A 25,145-nucleotide genomic window follows, 5' to 3' on the forward strand; every position below is an offset into this window, starting at 1 on the left:
TGATTCTTCTTATTATAATATGTAGTAGTATTATTACAAAAAAAACATTGGATGAGGAAGAAAAACAACAAGAGAAGTCGAAGTCGTCCTCTGCTGGTCAGTAGCGGTTATTACCGCCTTAGCTGCCTTAATTTCTCTCCTGTGACGCGACATGAGAATATCAAATAACTGTTAAGAGATTAATTTGTCATGCAGATTGTCGTGGCCAATGAGCCAGCTATTAACATGTTTTTTTCTGATTAATTGTTTAACTTCTGTTGAGATTATTATCCACACCTGACCTGGACTGGTTTTGTACCATGGTGGCTCTTTTCTGAGCCACTATTTGCAGGTAAAAAGAACCTACAATGCAAATACTATCTCAACATGTCAGAAGGATAGAATCAATATAAAGTTAGCTACTAGATAATTATTTGTATTAGTCTTCAAATGTATTACTGCATAGTTCTTATAGTCAATCAATAAAAAGGAAAAATAACAGTTTCTTATTTTTCTATTTGCAGTCCTGGGGTCTGAAAATACCCCAATGTTCCAGAGACTTTACAAAAGGCGCGACTCAAGTTTGGCTACGTGCGTGTTGTTTCAATGGGCTGATATGGAAGTAAATCTGTGCCATTGGATTTTGAAAATGAAAAGCCATTGAATTCTAAGCACTGAATATTTATGCATTGAAATAACGTATCTGGATTTTTTGCCTCTGTTATTTTCAACTCTTAAAAATTGAATAAATCATTTTCAGCTTTATTTTTCAATGTTAAAAAATTCGAAATATCAAGTCACCGAGTGACACAGAGTGACATGATACAGATATGAGGATGACAAATTAAAAGCAGGTTGCTGTCGGGCGCAGTTGCGCAATACTGTCGGCTCTGCGCTCTCGTTCCACAGTGGGCAGCGGGCTTCACAGATCGCCCGAGCATCACAGTGACCATCAAGTGACCTCGGCGGATTGCCCCAAATTGGTGCCCCAAATTTTGCAGCTGAATTTGGCATGTTGAATTTTGGGACATTGAAAATATTTAAGTAGAATTTTTTGACGTTGATTTATTGATTTTGAATTTTTTAACATTGAAAAATAAAGTTGAAAATAATTTATTGAAAAATGTAAGAGTTAAATTCAGAGGCAAAAAATCCAGATACGTTATTTCAATGCATAAATGATTCAGTGCTTAGAATTCAATGGCTTTTTATTTTCAAAATCCGATTGCACAGATTTACTTCCATAGCTGACACACGTGGAGAACCCAGTGAACAATAGGACTTCATAACTAAGGCTGAGATTGAAATGGAAATAGAAATGTAATGAAGGCTACCAATCGCAAAATATTAATTAAATGGTTGTCACATTGAGAATGGTCACTCCCGCTCCAACCCCTTTCATATACCACTCATATACAGTACATAGGTATGAATCCCAATTAGTATGATTGTATGAAAATAATAGTCGGCCATATTGATCTTTAATTTTCCTGAAGCAAGCTCCCCTTGAGGAGCTGTGGGACAGAATCATCTCCTTGGGTAAATGTTGGTCCAGTGTACCCTATGTTTAAGGAGAGAAAGGAAGCATTGAAGCACCTTTCCTTAGCATTTAGCGGATTGAAATAGCTTTTTTCAGAGCTGTCACCCAGTTACTTTCGGGTCATTTCAATCAATAAGGAAGCTTCCGAATCAGATAATACTATTAGACGGCAGCCCACGGATGTGTTGTTTCTATATTCCTGAGTTGTTTGAACGCAGCTATTAAGGCAGTCAATGCGCATGCGCACACCATTGTACCCGGAAACACTTCAATGCACATGGAGCATATCAACTAGACCTTCAAAACAACGTCAATGCAAGAATCCCAACGTCCACCGCAGCCATGGCAGCAAAGAAACTAATGTAAGCCCCGAGGTCTTATTTTATTTAATACTCTAGCCAGGCTGTTTACATATGTTAAAAGTGGTTTCAGTCATTGCTTATTACAGTGACTTGGAACAGAGTGGTGTAGTCTTGTCTCAAGACAAACGTTAACACATTAAAAAAACTCAGTATCTGGTTCATAGCACTCATAGTACTAGCGCAATATACACATAAACAGATGAGAGTAGAAGAGAAGAGTGTATCCCTTTTCTTTAATCCACAAACTCCTAACCCTAAATATGTTTTTGGGTCCTGAATACTATGATGTGAAAACATCATTAAATGGACAGCCGAGTGGTTTTTAATTGGTTCCCCAGTTTATCTTTGTTCTCTGCACCTCTGTACCTAGTGACCCCCGTCCCCTCCTCTCTGTCCCCACCCCAGGTACCCACTCTACCAGCTCGGAAACCCCCAGCTGCGGCTCTTCAGACCCAACTGGGCCCTGACCCTGGTGCGGCCCGGCCGGGAGCAGCCCTCTGACACCGTCCAGTTCCGCATCCCCATGGAGTGAGTTCTAAATTCAACTATAACATCTTTAAGGCCATCTTTCAGTTCTGAGGCCTGCGGTCCATCAGCTAAGCGTGGGAACAGACAGTCACAACATTAGAACCAATGACCGGTGAAGGGGACTACATTGATCATCTTGTTACGTTGGCATCTATCAAGCCCTGGGATATATTAGCCATAAAGGGAACCCTCAGCTCTTTAAATTGATGTGTTGGTGGCAGAAAAAATGGAAGCAAATCTCTCCTTGATGTTGCCCTGTGACATTGAGCAGTTTTCATAGGAATGAATGGGCGCCATTTTTGAATCCGCTGCCCATTCTATAATATGTCCATGGTGTCAGAACACCGTGCATCCCAGCTGACTGCGTAGTGGCAGACCTGGCGGATGCCTGTCTGACCCCTGTCTGACCCCTGTCCACTGCCTAGAGGGCCTACAATGGGCAAATCGTCTGAACTGGACCATGGGTCAATGGAAGAGGGTCCGGTCTAATGAATCTAATTTTCTGTTCCATTTGGGTGGCAGTGTACATGTGTGTCTTGGGAGGAGATGGCAGCAGAATGCACTGTGGGAAGAGTGCAACATGTTCAGGAATGGTCGAGGAACATCATTGACAGTTTCGTTGACTGGACCTGCATGTTTCCCTATCCCTTGTTATTTCATAGTTTTACTTGAAATAATATGTACAACTATTAAACGTGTATATTTAGACCTATAAGTTTAATGGCAGTTGTATACTGCTATACATAACTATCACGTAAAGTCGCAGTTGCAGACTTTCATCAAAGGGAACAAAGTTACAAAAGAGGCTACTATAATGTTTTGAGACGGCAATCTTTTCGAAATATTACGGTATTATTTTCAGTGTTGCAGTGCTTGAGATTGCCAGAAGGTTACCAGGGGGGTATTCCATCAAAGTCGCCAATGAAAGCGGAGCTTAGTTGATTAATCCCGGTTAGAACAAACGCCAGCTTCCACTTGAGGCTAAAGCCGTTCCGTCAACCCAGTTCAGCCGCGCCTTGCTCAGGTTAGTTCAAGCCAGGCTTACGTTATCGTGGATTACGCACGCTCACGAGATATGTAACCAGCCCAGAACCGTGAATGTCGAATCATGGATCAAATGTCCGAAAAGGACCGAGCGGGACCTTTTAAAGCGGCGAACAGAAGCTGCTTGTGGAGGTCTATGGAGGAGTACAAGCATATTATTACTCAAAAAGGGAACACCGTAACCATTGATAAAAACAGGGAGGCCGCCTGGCAATAAAATCGCAGATCTTTTGAATGAATAAGTAGTATTAAGTAACATAATTAAATGTAATATTAACCGAGAATTCGTAATCAGGGAGATAGTCTAGAGGTAACGTGTCGGACTTGCACCCGGTCGTCAAGGGTTCAATCCCCATCTAATTGGTGATTTAGGAAGGATTACTGGAGGAATCAGAAAACGTTTCATGCCATTTATTTTCCATTTCTTTGAATATTCTAAATTGACTGACCATAATACTTTTCTTGGCTGCCTGCCGAGAAACTCACCTGAATGCAATTCATGTGGCTGCAATTTCCCATGCAGCAGTGTCTTTGTCATTGTGAAAAAGGCTTATCGGTAACATTAATATTAACATTTACTTTACCATGGGTTTTTGCAAGTTATATTTGGGTTCCAGGGATATTGTAAGACATATTTATTATATAAAAAGTCAATTGTTAGGCCTAATTTCTCTGATATAAAGGAAATTACAAAAATAATTCAATGTAGTGCCCAGGACGCGAACTCGGGTCGCCCGTACTACAAGGCAGATGCTAGAGCACTCACCCAACTGCTGGTTCCCAATTTTGATAGAATACATAATTTTGTTTAAAAATGTGTTTAGAAAATATCCACGATAGCAATAGATAGCGATTCATTTAATTATTTTATTTGCATCATTTAATCTTAGACCCTTAGTGAAAATATAGGCTGTTCATATGTGCTCATATATGTACTTCATATATGTACATTTATGACAAAATCGTGAGGACTAGGCTTGGCGGAACCTTCTGATAGTACACTTGTTTCTGACAGATGGGACTTCTCTGAAACACCGCTCAAGTAAGCCTGACAGTTCATTTGGTCGGATAAATCGCCATGGTTACTTAGCGGAGAGTCCCTTAAGTCACGTTGATGGGACGCAACTATAGCTTAAAGTAGCGAGGCTAAGTGAAATAAGCCCGGGTTTGCCTTTAGCTTGGTTGATGGAATACCCCTCAGGTGGTAAAAATCCATCTTTTATTTTAAATTGCCAATATTGGAGTGTAGTTAAGCCTCTATGCCACCAGGGGGAATCACAACACCACATAAACCCAAATGTAGCTCTCATATTCAGGACTCCAGAACTATGTTTGGTTGGAAGACGTTGATCAGGTTGATTATTTTGATGCAGTGGAGGTGAGATGTTCTAAATAATAACAGATGCTGTTCCTCTGGGTCAAAGACTCAACAGAAATCAAAACAAACAATAAAATACCTAGCACTGTATGCAATGTATTTGCTAATATTCTGTTATTTGTTATCAATAATATCTTATTTTATATAGTGTGTGTGTGTGTGTGTGTGTGTGTGTGTGTGAGACAATACATTTACGTGTAGTTGGGCTGTAACTGTATACATGCAGGATGTGTGTGTGTGTGTGCGTGCACACTACAGTAGTGGGTGTGGAAGGAAGGGTGTGTTGTCTTTGATGCCAGTGGCAGGAGAGGTACGCATATGATTGACAAGCACTGTGTTCTTAAGGTTGGAATCCTTCTCACCACATCAAAAGCCTGAATTAGTTTTTGCAAAATGGATCAACTTTATATCCCTACAGCACTATGAATGGCATGACGCAATGTCTGCTGCAAAAGAAAATAATTCAAAGGCAGCGGCTTTCTATCTTTTTCAAAGAACTTGTACTTGGTACTACACACTATTCATTGATACAATTTGCATTTATTAATATTGCTTATCTCAAACCCTAAAACAACAGGACTCATTCATCCAGTGGGTGTTCCACCTCCCCCACTGAAGGTATGAATCGTGCAACCTGGTTTACAATGAGGTTGGACCGGCATATGTAAACGTCCTTGTAATCTGAGACGAAAGTGGATGTGTGTATGTTCTCCATGTCCTGTTTCCCTCACTGAAATGTCAAGACCCAGGAAGGCAGGTACCTAGCTGGCCTGTGTCCCGGTGCAAGTAGTTGTAGCTGTGGAAGGGTGGGGTTGGGTGGGCTGGGGTGAGCTAGGGTGGGGTGGGGAGGTGCAGCTCAACTGTTAATGAGGAGCAGTAATGACAGCATTCACGTGGGAATCACACAGAGTTCTCTTTGTCCCTCGCCCACCTGGGGACCAACCATAAGAGATCTCTCGCTCTCTTACCTCACGCTCTCTCTCTCCCACTCGCTTGTCTCTTCCCCGCTCTGTTGCCACCCTCCCTCTTCCCTCTCTTCCACTCACCGTATCCCTCTCCCCCCCGTCCATCTCTCTTCCTCTGTCTCGAACACGCACACAGACAATTGCTCACACATATGGGTGAGGCTATACCACGTAATAATACAGCAGTCATACAAATAAATTGATTGAAATTTGTTTCCAAATACTAGACTGCAATTTTGTATTTGTATCCATAATGAACGCATACATACGCACACACACACAACATGCACACACAATAATATAAATAAGTAATACAAAGTCATGTTAAAGCAACCTAAATTTGAGTTTTTTTTATATCATCTCGTATTGTTCGCTCGCCAGACAATGAGCACCAACGTGTGACTAGATCTACTAATAAGATGAGCATCTAATTGGATGCCTTGCAGTTAAAACAACCCACCATAACGCGATAGGCATCATCATCAGCGATGAAAACATGGGAGCGATTCCTCCGCTGATGGTGGAGGTATCCAGTGGGTGGACATGCCCTTTCCCGGGCTGTAACACCTGGGCAGTGCGGTCTCTTGTTTCTCCCCGGCTGCCAGCAGGAGGCCGTCTCCCTGTCATACTGTTCCCACTGTCCTTTGTGCTTTCCTAAGCATTGCTTCTCCTCTGCCGCATCAAATTTCTGCGTTTACAACCACACATGCTCCCTGGGCCTCACCTGGTCGGGCTGGGACCCTCTGAGGGCCTCACCTGGTCGGGCTGGCGGAGCGTGGCGTGACCCGGGGCGTCGTGCTCGCGGGCAGAGAGGGAATGGCAGGAAGAAGTGTCGTTGTTTTGTCATTGTCCGTCAAAGCGATTTTAGGACAGAGGATTTTGTTTACTCGCTGACTATTCTTTCTGGCTTTTGCTTTGGATTATTGACGATAAAGCGGTCTCAGAGTTGTCTGAGGCCTTTGTTTGTCATGCTGTTATCACCGTTATCTGATGTATTTTAATACGTCCATATTGATATGCAGAAGCGTAATTTCTCAAGGTGTGATGTTTCATAATGGTAGTAAGTTAACTATACGGTCCAATGGGAGTCCCACCACTACACCACGCCACCCATGTCCACTGAGGTCACTGTGGTGGTCTCAGGTGGAGCTGTAGTGGAGCTACCTGTAGGTAACACAACTCAGTGTGTGTGTGTGTGTGTGTTGACAATACGCGCAATCCTTCACATGTGTTACAGCAGGCCGCCTATCTCAGCCGTCTCCCCTGTCTTTCCTCTCAGGTTCCTCACGTCTTAACCCCCCCGCCCCTCAGACAAAGTGGGCTGTTATGGCGGTGGGGGCCGGGGCTGAATGGGTTGTGCGCGTTGCATTGTGTCGGTGTGAATGGAGCAGCAAGCAGTGAGCGGTGTGTGTATCGTTCCCCCGACAATGAGGAGCGGCTCCTCTTTGTTTCCCTTCATGTGCGTCAGGAGCCGCGCTCTCGTTTCATTCTCACCATTAAGGCGCCGGCACAACGCGCTTTGATGTCGCACGGGCGGCGTGCACGGGCAGCGTGCACGGGCAGCGTGCACGGGCGGTGCACACGGCTTTCTGAAATGTTTAGGAATCTGTTAATAACATCCATCAAGGCTTGTTGTAGGATGACATGGCATAAGAAGGGCACGGTGGAGCTCACCTCTGCATACATGAGGTCCCCTGGTAAAGAATGTAAAGTAGTTTGCATGCACCCCTATACATGCACACATGTCATTTCTTCCATGCATGCCTCCGTGCACCCCATGCATGCACCATACATGCACACTCATGCATGCGTTGGTGCAGCCGTTTTATATCTGATGGATGGTATGCTGCCCCTGCAATGAATGCCCAGCAGTGACGTGCTAGCGTGTCGTGTTTAACGGGATACTTAACCACACGGTTAATACAAACCTTTAGTCCGCCTCTCACACACCTTCTCTCTTCTCACGAACTTACCGGTCTAACGGTCGAAACGCGTTTTTCACTTAAAACAACAATCCTCCCGCCCCCTGAGATATGTAGCCTGGCCTAAGATGTGCTGTTTGTGCGTGTGCATGCGTGTGTTTGTGTGTTTGTATACTTGCATTATGTCGTTTTTGCGTAGGTGGCGCTTTGTGTACGTGTGTGTGTGTGTGTGTGTGTGTATGTGATGGTCTCCACCCATTCAACTCCCACTGGCTTAGCTTTCGGTGACGGGAGCACACAGGTGCCAGGGCATAATCTCTCTAAGAATACGTCTCTCTTCTGTTTACCGTCAATGCAGCTTTTGTCTTTTCCTTAATGGCTTTTTTTCTTTGTCTGTATCTCCACCTTTCACCTACATTACCTCTTCATCCTTCTCCCTGACTCAGGGTGACCTGCTCACTGCATGCACACGCACCAACACACACACGTACCCACACACACACACACTCATCCGCACACACACACACAGGCAGGCCGTTTCTTGGGATGACGGCCATTGCCCAAGGCTTCTTTATATCAGAGAAGAGGTCAATCCAATATGATTAATTTAGTTGAATCGATGACATCCTAGAAGGCTCTTCGGTCTTCCCACTCAGTAGCGTTGACCTCATGGGCCCGGACGTATTGACCAGGATGTGCAGGGCAGGGCTTCTTGTTTCAAACGATCAAACTTGCTTGGTAACAGTCCCTCCCAGACACTGTGGCCTTTCCTCTGCGTCAGCCTCCTCCTCCTGTCCTTCACCTCGGCGGTATTGCTATGGTCGGCCCAGGCTTGCGTTACCGCGACAAATGCCTCTCTGCATGTGTGTTTCTATATAAATAACACCAGTTGCTTGGTGGGGGAGACGGTAGAGAGGTATACCCTCATCCCGGTCGCTCACTTAGGGCCGTTCTATTGGGCAGGATAGTGGGTGAAATGTCTTCCGCTCCATGCCAGACTGATATCTATCCTGGCAGGGATGATGATGATGATGATGATGATGATGATGTTGATGATGATGATGGGCTGTGTACCACTGGAGGAGGCACAGAGCACTTTTTCCCCCCCCAAGTGTGTCTCGCTGAAGTGCTGCTCTCTCGCTTTGACATTCATTAGCTTGCACTCAGACGTGTGCGTGCGTGTACGCGCATGTGTGTGTGTGTAGTTGTGCAAGATAATCCTGCATCCTGCGCCTGAGCCCATGGAAGCATGACCAAAAATGTAGCGACAAGTCGGGACAGGCTATTTGAACCCTAAATAAATCTGGATCTGCTCTGGGCATAAATAGTCACAAGCTATACCTTTTATTGCTCCCAATATGGAGTGTACAGATTAATGTGGTTACTTTCAAAAATGGTGGCGGCCGGCATCCAACGGTTCTCCCTCCTGAGAATGAGGAGGAGACAATGCGCGGCCAGTTGAACCCTGGCTCTCCCCGTCGACAGAGCGGGGCCGGCTGCAGTCAGCTACAGTTTGTGTATTGCTCGCTTCCTATATCGCTTCCTGTGCGTATGTGCTGCAGCAGAATAATTGGAGTGCCCGGCGAGACTAGGGGTTTAGACCCTGTTCCTGCCATTAATCAGGGAAGGGGGGTTCCTCCTGGAGGGGCTTCACGGACCCCTGGCAACCCCCCCGCTCTGCTCTTCCTCCTCCTCTACTTCAGAAGCAGCCCTCTGTGCTCAGCCCAGTCTTCCTCTCTGCTCTCTAGGAATAATTTCCTCGTATAGCCCCCTACCTCCACTCTGTCCCTCTCGCGCTTTGCCTCGGTCTTCCACATTCTCTGCCTTCCCTTTTTTTAAAAACATGTTAAGGTTGGCTAACAACATCATCAGCCATGTCTTAAACAAAGAATACAAACTGTTGCCATCAAAGTGCAGATTCAGAGTACCCAAGTTTAACAAGATCGAACTGAAACACTCTTTGGTGCATCAGTCAATCCACGTGTTCAACACTGAAACAATCTCTAGATCAAAGAGAAGGTGAAGGGACTTTTATGTTTGTGTCTTCTATGTGTTTGTGTTTTTCTGTTTTCTGTTTGTGGTGTGTGATGTAATTCCCTACAATGTACTTCATTTACAATTAATGTTACATGTATGTGTTAAGTCACAATGGAGCAACTAAATGGACGCAAAACAAATGTCAGAAAGTATATTATTATTGTTATTATTATTATTATAATTATTTTCTGTCTGTCCTCTCTGTCTCTGTCCCTTTCTCATTCTGTCTTTCTCTCCCTCTCCCTCCCTTTGTGTCCCCCATGCTCTCTCCCTCGCTCTCTACCCCTGCACTTTGTCTCTCTCCGTCTCTCTGGTGTTTGTGATGCGCTGCATGCCCTCCTCTCATCACAACCTCTGAGCAAACTGCTGCTGTGATGCACATTCCTCTACCTTCCCCAACACTAGGGGTGTAAAAGTCACGGTTCGGTACGTACCTCGGTTTTGAAGTCACGGTACAGTACAGGACGGTATGGTTCATAGTTAAGGGGAAAAATAAAAATAACTGCTTGTTGTCAACAACGTAGATCAGCAGCAATGAAAACACCAATAAACTTGGTTATGGCATTTGCATTTCGGAATTCCCAGACAGGGATTGTTGAAATAGTGTCGTGAGCTGGGTTTGCACAGCTCGTTTTTTTTTTCACAGCAACGGTGATAGTAACACCTGGCTGGTGCCTTTTCAAATGCGTGTGCATGTTAAAGTGCTGTACGTAGACACGGAGAGCCCTCTCCGTAGCCGGAGACCCTCTCCGTAGCTTACTTGCGCATCCAATATTTTTTAACTATCCGGCGACGCAATGGAGAATGTCAAGGGCTGTCATTGGTCCTCTAACAAAATCATTTCGAGAATCACTTCTCCGGTTTGACTTTGCACCTTATTTACTTTGTACATTGTTAACTTTGCACATTAAGGACCAATAAAACACCAAGTAAGGTAAGTAAAAGTAAGTTTATTTACAACACTGCTTACATGATTTGTAGTCAACATATAAGATTGATCGGACGCCGAATTGCATTGCGTATCGGACATCCTGTCGGAGAACTGCGAATGCTCAAGGGGTCTCCGTAGTTAGAGTTGGAGTAGTATACTGGCTAAACAAGCCTTTACATTCGCCATATTAACGCTATGCACACCACATTTAAGCACCGCGGTCCACCTCTGTAACCACCCAGAAGTGCCTGTACCGTGACGGTTCGGTACAAATGCGTGTATTGTTACACCCCTACCCAACACATATGGCGTTCTGTTGGTATCCCGAGTGCTTTTATAAGTCATTTGCCGTCCGAGGGAATGACAGTAAGGCCCCGTCCACACAAAGCCGATTTTTGGGTGAAACGGCATAAGTCTTATGCGTTTCGGCCGACCGTCCAGACGGAGCTGGCGAATCCGGTGCCCGAAACCACACATTTCTGAAACCACCCTCGGGAGGTGGTTTCAAATCTATCCGGACCTATGCGGTTTCGTGTTAGGATTCGTGTGGACGGCTGCAACGCAAACGATGACGTCATTAGCCCCCCACCAGCTGGGGGACGTCAGAGTTGCGTTGAATTTTTTATTTATTATTTTATTTGTTTTCTTTTTGTAGCTTTAAATAAAGCCCCTTGATAAATGTCATTACTAACTGTACATTAAAAAATATTTCTGCTCAATTTAAAAGGTTGAATCTCCTTGTGACTGAATGTTTGTATACAGTGCGCAGGCTGTATGCACGCAGGCTTGATGCGCTCCACTTTTTTCTGTCGAGAACCAGCGCCTTGAATAATTACTACAGCGTTTCTACAGCTCGATGTGGTTTCGCAATGACTCCGTCTTTACAGAGATATTCCTGAACCGCATAAAACAAAACTGGATCGTTTTCGCCCGTTTGTGTTCCTTGAGTCTGCTTAAAGGTTGCAGGAGGTCAGAAAAGTGCTTTTATGTGGGTTCTTATTGGAATTACTTTTTGTGATATTTCAGGTTAGCTAAAATGTATTAAAAAGTGCTTCCTAAATATCAATAGAATATACTGGTTTGATCTCTGCAGCAGGGCCAGATGTGGTCCCTCTACAGAGAACATCAGCTCCTCAGAGGGGCAGCAGAGTGAGGTCATGGGAGGAGAAGAGCCTCCTCTCACCTATGGAGAGGAGTGGACTCCTCTTTCCGTTCAGAGGCCCGAGTGATGCGGCTACTTCCATTGACAAAAGAGGCGGCAGGAGTGTGTTACATTAGTCGGTCATATCAGCGGGCAGGGCAGACGGCGTTTTGGAGGAGCTGGTTTTTGCCCGTAACCCCGCTATAGTGCACTTTGTCCGATGCATTTGGGAAGTGCTCTCTAGCTGGGTAATCCAATTGGACAAATTGATTGAGCCGTTAAAAGCCTTTCTTCCTCTGACCGAACCGATCAATAGCAAGATGCCAGTAGTTAGCTTTAGCTGAGCTGGTGCATTGTTGCCAGGCTCATTTCCTGTGTAGGGTTTCATTGGGCGCAATCAATACATCCAGACAGCTAATTGGATGAATCACCACCAGTCACGTTCTCCTCCGCTTCCTGCTTTTCAAAGGTTCTCTTGGTAACAAGCCATAACGGGATGCATTGTGAAAATGTTTTTTTTGGCCCTGGTGATTGTCATTGTTGTGTCACTCAATGAAGTCCATGTGAAAAAATGTGCTGGCTAGACACACACACACACACACACACACACACACACACACACACACACACACACACACACACACACACACCTCTAACCCTCTCCCTCCCCTGGACAGGATGACCAAGTGTGATGTGAAGAACTACCTGGAGAAGGTTTACAGTGTTCCAGTGGGAGCGGTCCGCACCAGGATCCAGTTTGGTGAGTGTCTGCTCTGTACACATACCGTACGTTACAACGCCTGGCTTTAGAGCAGGGTTATCTGTTGCTAACGGGCCTGTGGAGAACACTCGATGGATTTGCCATTAGTGCGCGGGCCCGTTCTGGTTCTCCATACCAACGTGTACCTGGGTCAACACTTGTCCAGTTGAGATCCTCTGGTCCTGTGGATCTTCTGGTCCTGTGGATCCTCTGGTCCTGTGGATCCTCTGGTCCTGTTGATCCTCTGGTCCTGTGGATCCTCTGGTCCTGTGGATCCTCTGGTCCTGTTGATCCTCTGGTCCTGTTGATCCTCTGGTCCTGTGGATCCTCTGGTCCTGTTGATCCTCTGGTCCTGTGGATCCTCTGGTCCTGTGGATCCTCTGGTCCTGTGGATCCTCTGGTCCTGTGGATCCTCTGGTCCTGAAACCGAGGGGGTCAAATCCCCAGTTGTCGCGGAGCGGGTTTTCTTGGTTCACTTGAGAAGTTGGGGCTTTTCTAAAGACCTCTTTAAAATAATTAGCATACAACAAATGTTTTAATTTTTTTATGATTCAAGAGACTCTCATGCAAGAATGAGTATACATCTGTAGGCTAAAAACGCGACTAACTATTTCCAAGTGCAAAAACGGCAAGATATTCTTAATTTTGAGGCTAAAAAGTCTTCCTCGTAGATCGCACCATCTTTCCCTGTCTTCAATTAATGCGACTGCATCACCTCTCTCACATGATCAGCAGGATTTCACTGTCTCTCCAGTTAGAACTACTCATATTGATATCGCTGGGTTGTCTCTGTCTAGACCGCAGCAACACCTCTACCCAAGTCCCGCCCCTGGAACCATGGAGCCGTCTAATCGCGTTTACATCAGATTGAAACCGGCAATGTGTTTAAGGTCCGGGAGGGTCAATTGGGGTGCTAGCTGAAGCCTTTATTCTAGGGCATATAAACGCAGTGTCTGATTACAGTTTAATTCATTTTTCACAATTTACCAGCTCTCGTTTTGAAGAATAATCACTGCGCCATTCGTTTCAATGGAGAATCGCGACGGTCTATACTTTCAACATAAAGTGTACATATTTATAATTTGAAATTCGCCCTAGCCTTTATACCACAGATACTATAGGGTCCATAGCATATAACCGCGTTTTCTGATTACAATTTAATATAACAGTAAGCTGACAACATCGCTAATTAACCAACTGCAAATTAACCACACGGAGATAACCATGGCAACCGGTCAAACAAATTTTCTTTTTGCGATCATTCTGCGCGGGCAGTCGCCGTGTTGATAAACAAATAATCCCCCTATACACATGGCCAAATCCCCCTCCCCCTCCTGCTCCCTTTCCCAACACACAAACGGCAACTAGAGGATATACATCGGGTGTGGATATCGGCCCAATTTTACTCATCAGACCGATGCCGATATGTTAAAAAATGACGAACATCGGCCGATACAGATATTAATGCCGGTATATTGTGCATCCCTAGATTTCGAGTGATTCTACTCACGCAAACACTTTGCTCTAGATGAAATGTTATGAAACCATAAGCGACAGCGTTGCGTTCTCCAACGTAGGGATCGACCGATTATTGGCCGGGCCGATTATCGGCGCAGATATTCGGCATTTTGACGCATATCGGCATCAGCCTTTTTTTTTGATCCGACGGGCGATAAGAGTTCAATTTAAAACTGGGTTATTTTGGCCCTGATGCAGCCGCACCTCTCTGTCTGCTGTCACTACGCTGTGTCCAGCATTGTCCCACCCACAGCACCATCTGATTGGTTACACGCTCTGGTTACACGCAGAGCCACGACGGGTAACAGCCAATCAGCAGTGAAAGCTGTGCATGCACAGTGCTCACACACACGGCGGAGAGGAGAAAAGGTTTTGTTTGGTTTGGTTTTCGAGGTAAGTTAAGGCAGCAGACTCTCCCGAAATTGTAATAAACATCCCATTCCTCTACAACTCACAACTACTAGTAACATTACTGTGAGCCCATTAACGTTATATAAACATAAGCGGCAGCTCTGCTCGCAGTCCGGTGTCCAGGCATGCCTGTTAATCACTCGAAACAAGGTTGCTGATAATATCGATATGGAAATAGTCTGTGATAGTAGAAGTCTGTGTGTGAGTGAGAGTAAAAACCTAATAAACTCAATTCAGTCCAGTTTTGTTGCAGGGAAGCACGTTAAGCGGTGGTTATACTTCTACAACTGCGTAATGCGCTATCCAACTGCGTAACCACGGAGCCCCCCGAGCTCTTAAGGCCAATTCATACCTCCGGACCCGGACGAAATTCGTCCGTCAGTTCCAAACGTTGTCTTCGGGACTACCCTTCATACCTCCGTCCGGTTTCAGCGTTGTCATGGGTGTTACGCAATACATCCTCTAGAGGGCAGTGACTGTCGTGTCACAAATTACCGGCATCGACAATCGCGAACATGGCATCTGTAGAGGAGATGATTTTGCTTTGTGTCATCCGAAATCGGCAAAAAAAAAAGGCGCAAAAAGTGTAGGCCTACGCGGCGGTGGCATGTGACACCCCTCACCAACCCGCAGATTATCTTCTCAAAATGTTGCGCCTTTTTTTAATGACCAGTTACAACTCATTGCCAAAGCAGGGGAACAATAAAATAAAAAGGTCAGGTATATACTATAATATAAGCATAAAACGTTAAATACAATATATATACATATCAGATATTATACTACTCTATCTATTTTCGCGAATGGTCTGACTTCTGACTCTATACTGCCGCCTCGATTTCCGGTGGTATTGCTCCGTTTCTCCCGGAGCACTCCGGATTCGTATGCTAAGAGGCGACGGACCCATTGACGGACGAAACACCTCCGGGACCGGACGAAATGGTCCGTATCCGTATTTACCGTAGGGTGTGAATGGGCCTTTAGGCTTTAAGGTGAAGGCTGATTAGCTTTTAGCGTAACGTTAGCCCAGCGGTCCGCTTTCTCCTTCTCTGGCTCTAGACGCTCAGCAGACTGAAGCGAAACTCTACAACTCACGACTACTAACGTTACTGTGAGGCCCAATACATTAGCAGCAGCTGTCTGTTCCTATGATAAACACTGATTATTAAAGTGAAGATGCTGTAGGCTATTTAGTGTTTTTTAACGGTTTAATCACTTGAAACAAGGTTGCTGATAATATTGATAGGGAAATAGTCAGTGATAAAAGTAAGGTGTGTGTGTGTGAGAGAGAGAGAGAGAGAGAGAAGGAGAGAGAGAGAGAGAGAGAGAGAGAGTAAAATTCAGTTTTCAGTTAATTTCATTAGAACACCCTGCACTTTTTGTTTTTGTTTGAACTTAAAAAATTTAAAAAAAAAAAAAAATAATATTTCAGTTCAGGAAATTTATTTCAGGAAAAAAAAAATCCTTCAGCCAGTCTTTGTTGCCGACCCTCCTATATTTCCAGTCGCCTCCCCCTGCAGACCTGGCAGCCACAAAGGCATTGTAGCACGCCACCGTAAGAAAATAAAAAAACAGCCTCCTCCACCACTTTGTAGACCTATGCCTGATCTGGTAGTATCCCACCATCTGGTCCAGCAGGTCTACCCCCTTCATGTGCTGCTGATAGTCAGCAAGGCAGGCTGGCACGTGAACCTCCGCTTGGCGTTGACCATTCGCCTTCCTCCTCACTGACCCAAAAGCTGTCGGGTCATGGAAGTTTGACAGGACCATCACTGCCTTGGTGTCCTGCCATATACATAAGGTCAGGTCATCCTGCTGCGCCCCTTGTATTCGTGCCTCTTCATGCCAGCCTGCTTTGTTAGGTCCTTGCTTTTGGGGAGGCCCTTCCTATTAGCACGCACCGTCCCACAAGCTTGTACCCCCCTGATCTTGAGGTCCACCATCAATGGTACACCAGTGTAAAAGTTATCCATATAAATGGATAGGTTGGTTCCAAAATAAGGTTTGGCCAGGTCCAGAACAATGGGGTGAGCCAGGTCTTTCTCAGCCTTACCCTGAAGGGCCCCCGTGTATACCTGGAAATTGTTGACATTGCTGTCTTGCTCTCCGCCATCACCCACACCTTTACTCCCCACTTCACCGGCTTCATGGGGAGGTACTGACGGAAGGCCAGGCGTCCCTTGAACTTGACCATGGAATCATCCACGGTCACAAAGCCATTGACCTCGTAGAGATCCTGGAATCTGACGAGGAGGAGGTCCATGAATCCCTTGAGCTTCCAGAGCTTGTCAGACTTGTCCACAGCAGGGTCCATGTTGTCTTGGAGATGGAGATATCTGAAAATGCACATAAGATTAATGAGTTTATGCCTAGCATTGCCATCATATTTGTTGTATGTTGCAGGGATATTGTCAATACTACAAACGGTTGTGCTGTGTTTAGCCAGAGAAATACCCCAGGGAATCATATCTTGTGTGGCCAAACTACTTGATCAATAAAGGAGTTTTGCTATTACAAGTTACTTGATTCAGGATAAAGTGAAGCTACCACCAAGCTACTGAGGATTGTAGTAAGTTACTATCTTCTCTACAAGTAGTGAAGCTACTGCCAACACTGCTATTTATTATGCTATTTAATAATTATGGCATTATTATATTAATAGTAGCAGAAGGCTATAGCACCACTATCATTATTGGCCATGACGGAGACTTCAGTGCGCTAACGCTAGCGTAAGACATAGGAACTCGGAAATAGCGCAAGAATACAAATTATTACCTCCAGATCATGTCAAAATGATCCCGTGCCATGGCCTTGGGGACGTCTGTCTGGTACAGCCACTTTGTCTGCCTCCATAATCCCGGCGTGCTGGCAGTTTCAGGATACCAAAAGTGAGGCAGAGCCCGACAAACGTTTTCATCTCGGTTTGGAGACGGGGTTCCACTTCGAGTTTGATGGGGTCTGGCCGCGCGTCTGATCAGCCTAAACATTTGTTTGGGTCACCAACATGTCCCAATGTTCATCAGTGAATATCCGTGAAAATACGTCCAGGGGGGTTTCATCCACGGCAATCGGCTGCTTCGGTCCCGGTTTGCGAGTGAACTGCTTGGGATTTTGGGGCAAGTATCCATCCGTCTTCCAGTCCCCCTGAAATCCAGCAAAGTCGTTGTCGTCGTCGTCGTCCTCCTCTCCTTCTACCCACAAATAAAACTCCTGGGCTCGATCCAAAGGATCATCAGGTACTAACCCTTCTACCTCCACCTCCCTCTCAAAATCCTCACTCTCTCCCAACTCCAAATCGCTGCCGTCGCTGTCACAGTACTCGTCGATCGCAGCCATTTTTGCAGAGGAAAAAAGTTCAACATTGCACGTGTATATCTGATTGATTGATGGGATTGTCGGCCAACAACGACGTTTGGCTGGTCACGTGGTTTTAAGAAAACAACAAGACCCACCTCATGTGTATTTGAACCAATGACTTCGTCATGAAAATGACGACAAATCAACAATGCTGCGCTACGCAGCAGCCGGCAGGAGATTCAAAGCTGCGCTACGCAGTAACCGGCGGTAGATACAATGTTGCGCCGCGCAGCAGCCGGTACAAATGGGTTAAATTGTGTTATGTTGCAAATCTGATAAGCTGTTGTGTTTATTAAACAACTTCGTAAATGAAGTTAAGTGTTGGAGTCTGATTATTCAAAATTTTTACGTCAATCTTTTCCCTTTTTCTGTAAATTAATATCGGCTCCAAATATCGGTTATCGGCCCCCTTGACTACTAATAATCTGTATCGGTATTGGCCCTGAAAAAATCTCTACTCCAACGTCTCTGGTATTTCCACAACAAGTAAAGACTCGCAATGGTCGTGATCTCGGCAATGGTGGAAAATGAATTGGCAGAAAGGAACGTTGGCGTTCACAAGAGTTCCAATATTCTTCAAAACACTTGCACGATCAAACTTGTGTACTGTGAGTAGAATATTCACTTGGCCTTTGGTGTGATTGCACAGTTCGAATCATGGCAGTGAAAGATGGATTCAACTCCCAACCTTGTGTAGCAAGGGAATCTGATTCTGAGCCTATGCTCCGTAAATAAAATATCCTATGGATTTAGAGGATTCAATTATTATGAAGTTTTATTTGTAATCCAAGGATAAAAGGGTTTATCTAATGTCAGTTATTGAATAAGGGGGATTAAGGTAAATGATTGTGCATTCTTTAAGTCATCCCTCTTTTGGAGATATTTGTTTTTGAGGTAGTTTTCCGATTTGTTAACCCAAAGTAGGCTATCACTCTTTTGGAGGAAGTTAGTAACTGCTCAACCGATATTCACGTCTCTGAGTGCAAGTAAACATTGGCTTGTAGCACCGACTGCTATCAAGATGAATGATCACCGCATTAAACACAAAGCGATAATTATATGAATGTAGGAAACCACTATGGATGCAATAAGAGGACTGTGTGATTTACAGCAAAAAACTGTTGGTTTGCGGCTGCAGATGTTGAAATGGCTGAAATTAAATGCTTAAAGTACTCAGCCAATCAGATTTTCAGCGCTGCAAACCCAGGCCTCAAGACTAACTTTTCTACGGCTGTCACTGGTGACACTAACTGTTTCATTTTGTAGCACCCTTACATATTTGATCGCACCCTTCTATTAGCCACTTTGTCGCAGTATTGGCATGTCCTTTGTCCTGTACCATCCATCTTTTCATTCATTTGAACAGTAACTCACTTTAATTAAGTTGTAAAATGTTTTTAATGCAGTTTTTATTTTTTTTCTGTCTTAACCACCAGTACCTCCGTCCCGTCCAATATCAAAAAGCTCTACCGACTAATAACGGTCTGATAATTATGTAATAATAATAATATAAGTCAAATTACAATTATTATACATTATTTATTTATTTATAGGTTTATTTCATTGAAACCTTTTCCACAATGTACAAAGCACATTTTTTGTTTTATTTTGGAGTTTAAGTGGTCTTGTTTGTTAATAGTGCTCCCCCACCCGCTCCATCATAAAGCCGCGAGAAAACCGCCAGCACTGCTCAAGAGCTAGGCTCGCATCGCAGTGCCGTCCATTACAACTCATGTTAAACACAGAACAAAACCTAAAGTTGAATCTTCTGACGGGTGATATATATATGGATCCCCATGATAAATGGCTTCAGCCCTGAGCCCCCCCCCCCCACAATGCATCCTGTTTTCAGTGGAAAAGCACCTCGTTCCTTCAAAGGTTTCTAGTTCCTTGGAGGGTATTGATCATCTACATAGCAGTCTCAGGGCAGACACATTACAAAATACATTTCAGAATGCATATAATAAAATGTTATTATAATAATTACAGCAGGCCTCATTTCCAAAGAAGTACACACACACACACACACACACACACACACACACACACACACACACACACACACACACACACACACAGCAGGGTGTTACCGACACAATTATCCTGTTAATCCTGTCAGGGTTCGGATTGGCTGCTGGACCCTCTTTGTGTTTTTTCTGTTTTGGGGAGATTTTTAAAGGGCATTGAGTTTGAGGGAGAGAGAGAGATCTGTGTGAGTCCTGAAGGGGCTATTAGGAGCCCCTCTACCTCTGGAGAGATGCAGGAGAGACACACACACAGAGCGTGCGAAGTCCAGTGTGGACCGACCATTAACGCTGTTTATTGGGGTTTGTGTTGTTAAAAGACTGAGGAAATAGGAAAGCCCCTCAGTGAGGGGGAGAGGGAGGGCAGGGGCCCCCGGGGCCTGGTGGTGGTGCCTTGGTGCGTCAAAGAGAGAGAGAGAGCCTTCATAGTGGCATGTGTGGTGGGGGTATTTTGGAAGGTGTTGCCATGGTTACTCATGCAGCCCCAGGATTTGTAATGTGATAGCTGGCTGCAAAACCGCAATCATGAAGTGGTACAATTTGTGCTTGCGTCTGCGAGTGTTGCATGAAAGTACTTTGTCTGTGTAAAGAGGATGGCGGGGGGGGGGGGGGGGGGGGGGGGTACACCTTACAGTTACCTTACCTGTCTCCAAACACAACTCTTCAACTGGGGTCGGGGTCAAGTTTCAGGTTGATGCTGGGGAAGTGCACTAAAGCCTGTTGGGCTTTCCCATAGCAGTGCACTCACTCACTCAACGACACTGCATGATTCATTACCTTGTGTGTTTTGCTAATTTGTCATGTTAAAATAAAAGTTCCAAAGGTAACATCTTAAGCTGTAGGCGGCCTTAGATGAGCTTAATGACTGGTCATCCTTAATTGCGCAATAACAGCAAGCTAGCCGAGACACTTGGACCATTCCCACGGCACTTGTTAAAATAACCATCAACAATCACTCTGATGGAATTCCATAAACGGACACACACACACACACACACACACACACACACACACACACACACACACACACACACACACACACACACACACAGTTCAGGCGAGGGTTATGTCATTGTCTTCTTCCAAGGGTCATGTTGTGGGGCTCTACTATGCTTCCCGGGTAAACAAGGTATTTACCATGCGCATATCCGCATTAACACACTGAAATGAACATATTGTACATTCAAACAAGGAGAGGGCACCACATAGTTTAATTCACATGAATGTCATCTACCTGTAATGTAGATGATGCATTCAATAATTAATATTTAAATTTAAAACCAGCCTTCGTCAATGGTCCTAATCACCCCTCCTATACACTTAATTCGTGTGTGTGTGACGGTGCTTGCGTCCTCTTGGATGCAAACAAACTCTTAAATATATTGTACTAGTACTGTGTCGGACTGTTAAAAAAAAGGTTGAGCAGGAACACAAGGGGCGTATAAACACGTCTCAAGTGCTTTTACAGCAATTAGCAAACCAACAGATTAAAATAATGATCTGTCGGACGGTGGGGAAACCTATTTTAACGAGCGGTTTCTGTGTGGAAGGAAAACAAGCAATTTAGAGGGTGATGGTAGCGGTGAGCAAGCTGTTGTCGCCGGACAGAAGAGGGGAATTCATCACTTTGCAAATGTCACAGCACTGTGGAACACAAAGTTTATGCATCATAACTTAACTTAACTTTACCTGCCAACATCTGAAATGTATTTGTACTTTTCAATTTTTCAATTCAATTTTATTTGTATAGCCCTTAATCACCATTACAGTCTCAAAGGGCTTAACAAGTCAAATATTTATGACATTTCACTTTTCAATTAAAGGTTTTAATTTAGGTGGAGGTAAGGCTCTGATTAGACAGCACACATACAATGGAGGCTGTGAGGACAAGGGGACTTAGCATAGCATTGATATGCAAGGAATAAACCATCACAACCAATCAGTAGAATTCAATGCTGTGGTAAGCATCACCTACCCCATGAAACATTACTTTAGGATGGTGGTTCATTCTTCTTATACGATAGTTATCAACAATGATTAGATGATGGTTAGCTTTTGTCTACAACTTCATTGGTTTTGTATCAAATATTCAACTGAAATTCCAATATTGTTCTGCGGTGCTTTGGGCATATTGTTTGTGTTGTCCAAGAAACATCTGGTGGATTTTTAGTTGTTGGATTGGTAGTAGTGCTGCACGATTTGGTGAAAAAGTCAAATTGCGATTATTGTGGACACTATTGCGATTTGCGATTGCGATACAATAAACAAATGGTGTCATGAGTCTACTTGCTTGGTTATCAAGGAAAATGCAGACAGATTACTGATCATTTTAAAATGTTTATTGCTCAACTCAAACATACAAACTTGAACTAGCATAAAAAATACAAAAACTTAAAACTGTGTACAGTACTGTTTTCAAAATAACAATATTTTACAAAATTAAATAAATAAAAAAAATATATATTTTTCAAAATAAAGGCATTTCTGCAGTGCAAACCTGTTAGGTTTTTCTCAATAGTACAACTAAATTAAAAAAAAATGAATAAATAAGAAAATACAAAGAAAAAGAAATATATATATTTTTTTTTCAAATTAAATCGCAGCCTTTTGTGGTTATACAATCGCAAAGGCTGATATCGCGATTGTGATTTGATTAATCGTGCAGCACTTATTTGTAGCACATCAAGTAAGGGATACGCCCGGTGAGGTGTCAGGAATCAGGAATTAATGGATGACGCAGAGGCCTTAGAAACATCCGACGCGCAGCGGAGGACGGTTGTCTCCGCAAAGTCCATTAATTCCTGATATTGGACAACTCAAGGGCATTATCCCGCTTATACCATGGTAATTTGCCAAAGAAAATAAATGAAGACTATTAATTCATATTTTCATGCGTTTTACAATCCAAATATAAAGTTTTTCACAAGCCATCATTTTATCTCCCTGAAAACGCCTGAGGGTTTGACTAATGCCTGGAACAATCATTACCCTCCTGTAAGGTTCTTATGCAATGGAAACAATGTTCACTCCTCCAGTAAATAGGGCGGACCTTAGATACGACACTAACGGTATGCATTGTACATATTTATAATTTGAAATTCGTCCCAGCCTTTATAACACAGATACTCTAGGGCAGGGGTTGGCAACTGGCGGCCCGCAGGCCATAACTGGCCTGCCAGACATAATATCTGGCCGCCAGATTTTTCAGATTATTATTTTTTTTAAATTATTTTTTACAATATCGAACTGACAGTCCTAAATATTAATAATCTACTAGGGATGCACCGGAATGAAAATTCTTGTCCATTACCAAAAAATGGCTTTTGCAGTTTTTCATTTATTAAAGACAGTTAAACCTTCATTGATTAGAGACAAAACGGCCCACACATGTTAACAATATTGAAGAAAATAACACAAACACATTGATGCAAAAAAGTGGTGATGCCCGGCATACTGGCCTATGCTCCTAAAACGACAGAGCAAACAGCTAAACATTATTAAAAAAATTTTAAAAAACACAATTTGCCACACAATACTAGTGTATATCACGGGGTTTGCGGTTTCGTTTTGCCTTCGGTTTGGGACGGATGTGCCTCTGTGTTTCACCTAATGTGAAAAGTTGCATTTTCCATTGGTCACGATTTCTTTTATGTCGGGCGATATGGACGTTACTTTTATCCGCAGGCAGTTCTCAAGGTTTTGTACAACAATCTATTCCTCTCATGCTTCTTGATTGCGTTCATGGAGGAGAAGGTCGACTGGCACGTGTAGGTGGAAGGAAACATTGTAAGCACGTAAAACGCGAGTCTCTTGACTCCTCCGAGCAGGACACCCAAAAGGCACTCACAGACTCTGCACTTCTGAGCACATCACCAACAAAGGAGCTTGTTTGGAAATCAATTAACTCCATCTCAAATGCAGCCTGATCCAACAAGGAGATGGATTTTTTGGCCAGGGAGGAGAAGTCTGCACTTGATCGGACAGTGAGAGGGTCACGGGCAAAGGCTATGATTTCCCTTGGGAGAGAGTAGTCTTCAAACCTTGAAGTGAACTCTGCCATCAGCTCTGTCACTTGTCCCGGTAACATTGTTTTCAGTGTAGCGAAATGTAGGAGCCTGCCAGTTGATATATCGGACTCCAACAACTCCAGCTTCCGCGTGAATGACTGCAGCTTTTCAACCATGTCCACTATAGTCCGGCCTCTACCCTGTTGCTGCAGATTAAGCATGTTTAAGTGGCCAAATACATCAGCTAAAAAAGCTACATTGGACAGGAACTTTTTGTCATCCAGATGGGCAAGGTGGTTGGATGCTGCGCTGTTCTTACTCAACTGAAGGAATTGCTTGGACTTCATTCACTAGCTTGGACTTCATTCACTAGCGCACAGAAGTGCTCCAACGCCTTGCCGTTACTCAACCAGCGCACGTCGTTGTGTAGCAGCAAGTCATCGTATGTGGCCTCTTCTCACGCAGCAACAAGTTGGCGGAAAAGTCGATGCTGGGTGCGTGATGTGCCCCTGATAAAATTAATGACACGCATACCTTTATCCATAACCCCCTTCAGCTCACCGCTGAGCCTGGCCCACAAGACACTCTGGTGAATGAGGCAATGCAGTGCATGTATCTGGGGGCGACTTCCTTTTCTCTGCTCACCAGTCCTTTTTCCCACCATTGAAGGAGCACCGTCTGTCACCATTAGGTTCACTTTATGAAATGATAGTGAATGCAGCCTAAACAATTCCTCCAGCTTTGTGAATATAATGTCCCCAGCGGTGCGCCCTTCTAATGGGATAAGAGAAAGCAGCTCTTCCCGGAACTCCTTCCCATCAAAATATCGAACATAGCCGCACATCTAGGCTACATCTGTGTTGTCAGTGCTTTCATTGATCGCTAAGGGAAAGTAACTGGCCTGACTGAGGCCGTTAACAATCACCCCAAGCACATCATCCGACAGTGCGTCTATGCGGTGAGTTGCAAACCTGGCTGAAAGGGGCACCTGTTTCACTGAAGCATTGATACCATCCATGGACTTGTTTGTAGCCAGCTCCTCCAAAATTGTCACCATGACCTCTTTGAACACATCGGCATCATTGAACGGCCTGTTGTGCCGTGCAAGCATCCATGACGCTTTAAGGGACGCACTGCTGACTTTTTGTTGATCTGTCAGGCCTCGGACTAAGATCCTGGAACTATGTGCATAGCTGGCTGACATTGCTTCAATTTTTCGCTTTCGTACCTCTGTTGGGGTG

The 25,145-nt window shown here is 44.3% G+C and overlaps 1 protein-coding gene across 1 annotated transcript in view; it reads left to right on the forward strand.

Moving 5' to 3' along the window:
- Nucleotides 1-1,752: 1,752 nt before the first annotated feature.
- mrpl23 (mitochondrial ribosomal protein L23) overlaps nucleotides 1,753-25,145 on the forward strand; it is a gene marked incomplete at its 5' end in the record, with an annotated part of 53,670 nt that continues 30,277 nt past the window's right edge. Inside the window, 4 exon segments of the mRNA XM_079744100.1 lie at nucleotides 1,753-1,767; nucleotides 1,769-1,881; nucleotides 2,287-2,409; nucleotides 12,505-12,587. Of these exon segments, the coding sequence (XP_079600226.1) occupies nucleotides 1,753-1,767; nucleotides 1,769-1,881; nucleotides 2,287-2,409; nucleotides 12,505-12,587 (334 nt within the window).

Source organism: Pollachius pollachius (genome assembly GCF_949987615.1).
Source record: "Pollachius pollachius genome assembly, chromosome: 9".
NCBI classification, from domain to species: Eukaryota; Metazoa; Chordata; class Actinopteri; order Gadiformes; family Gadidae; genus Pollachius; species Pollachius pollachius.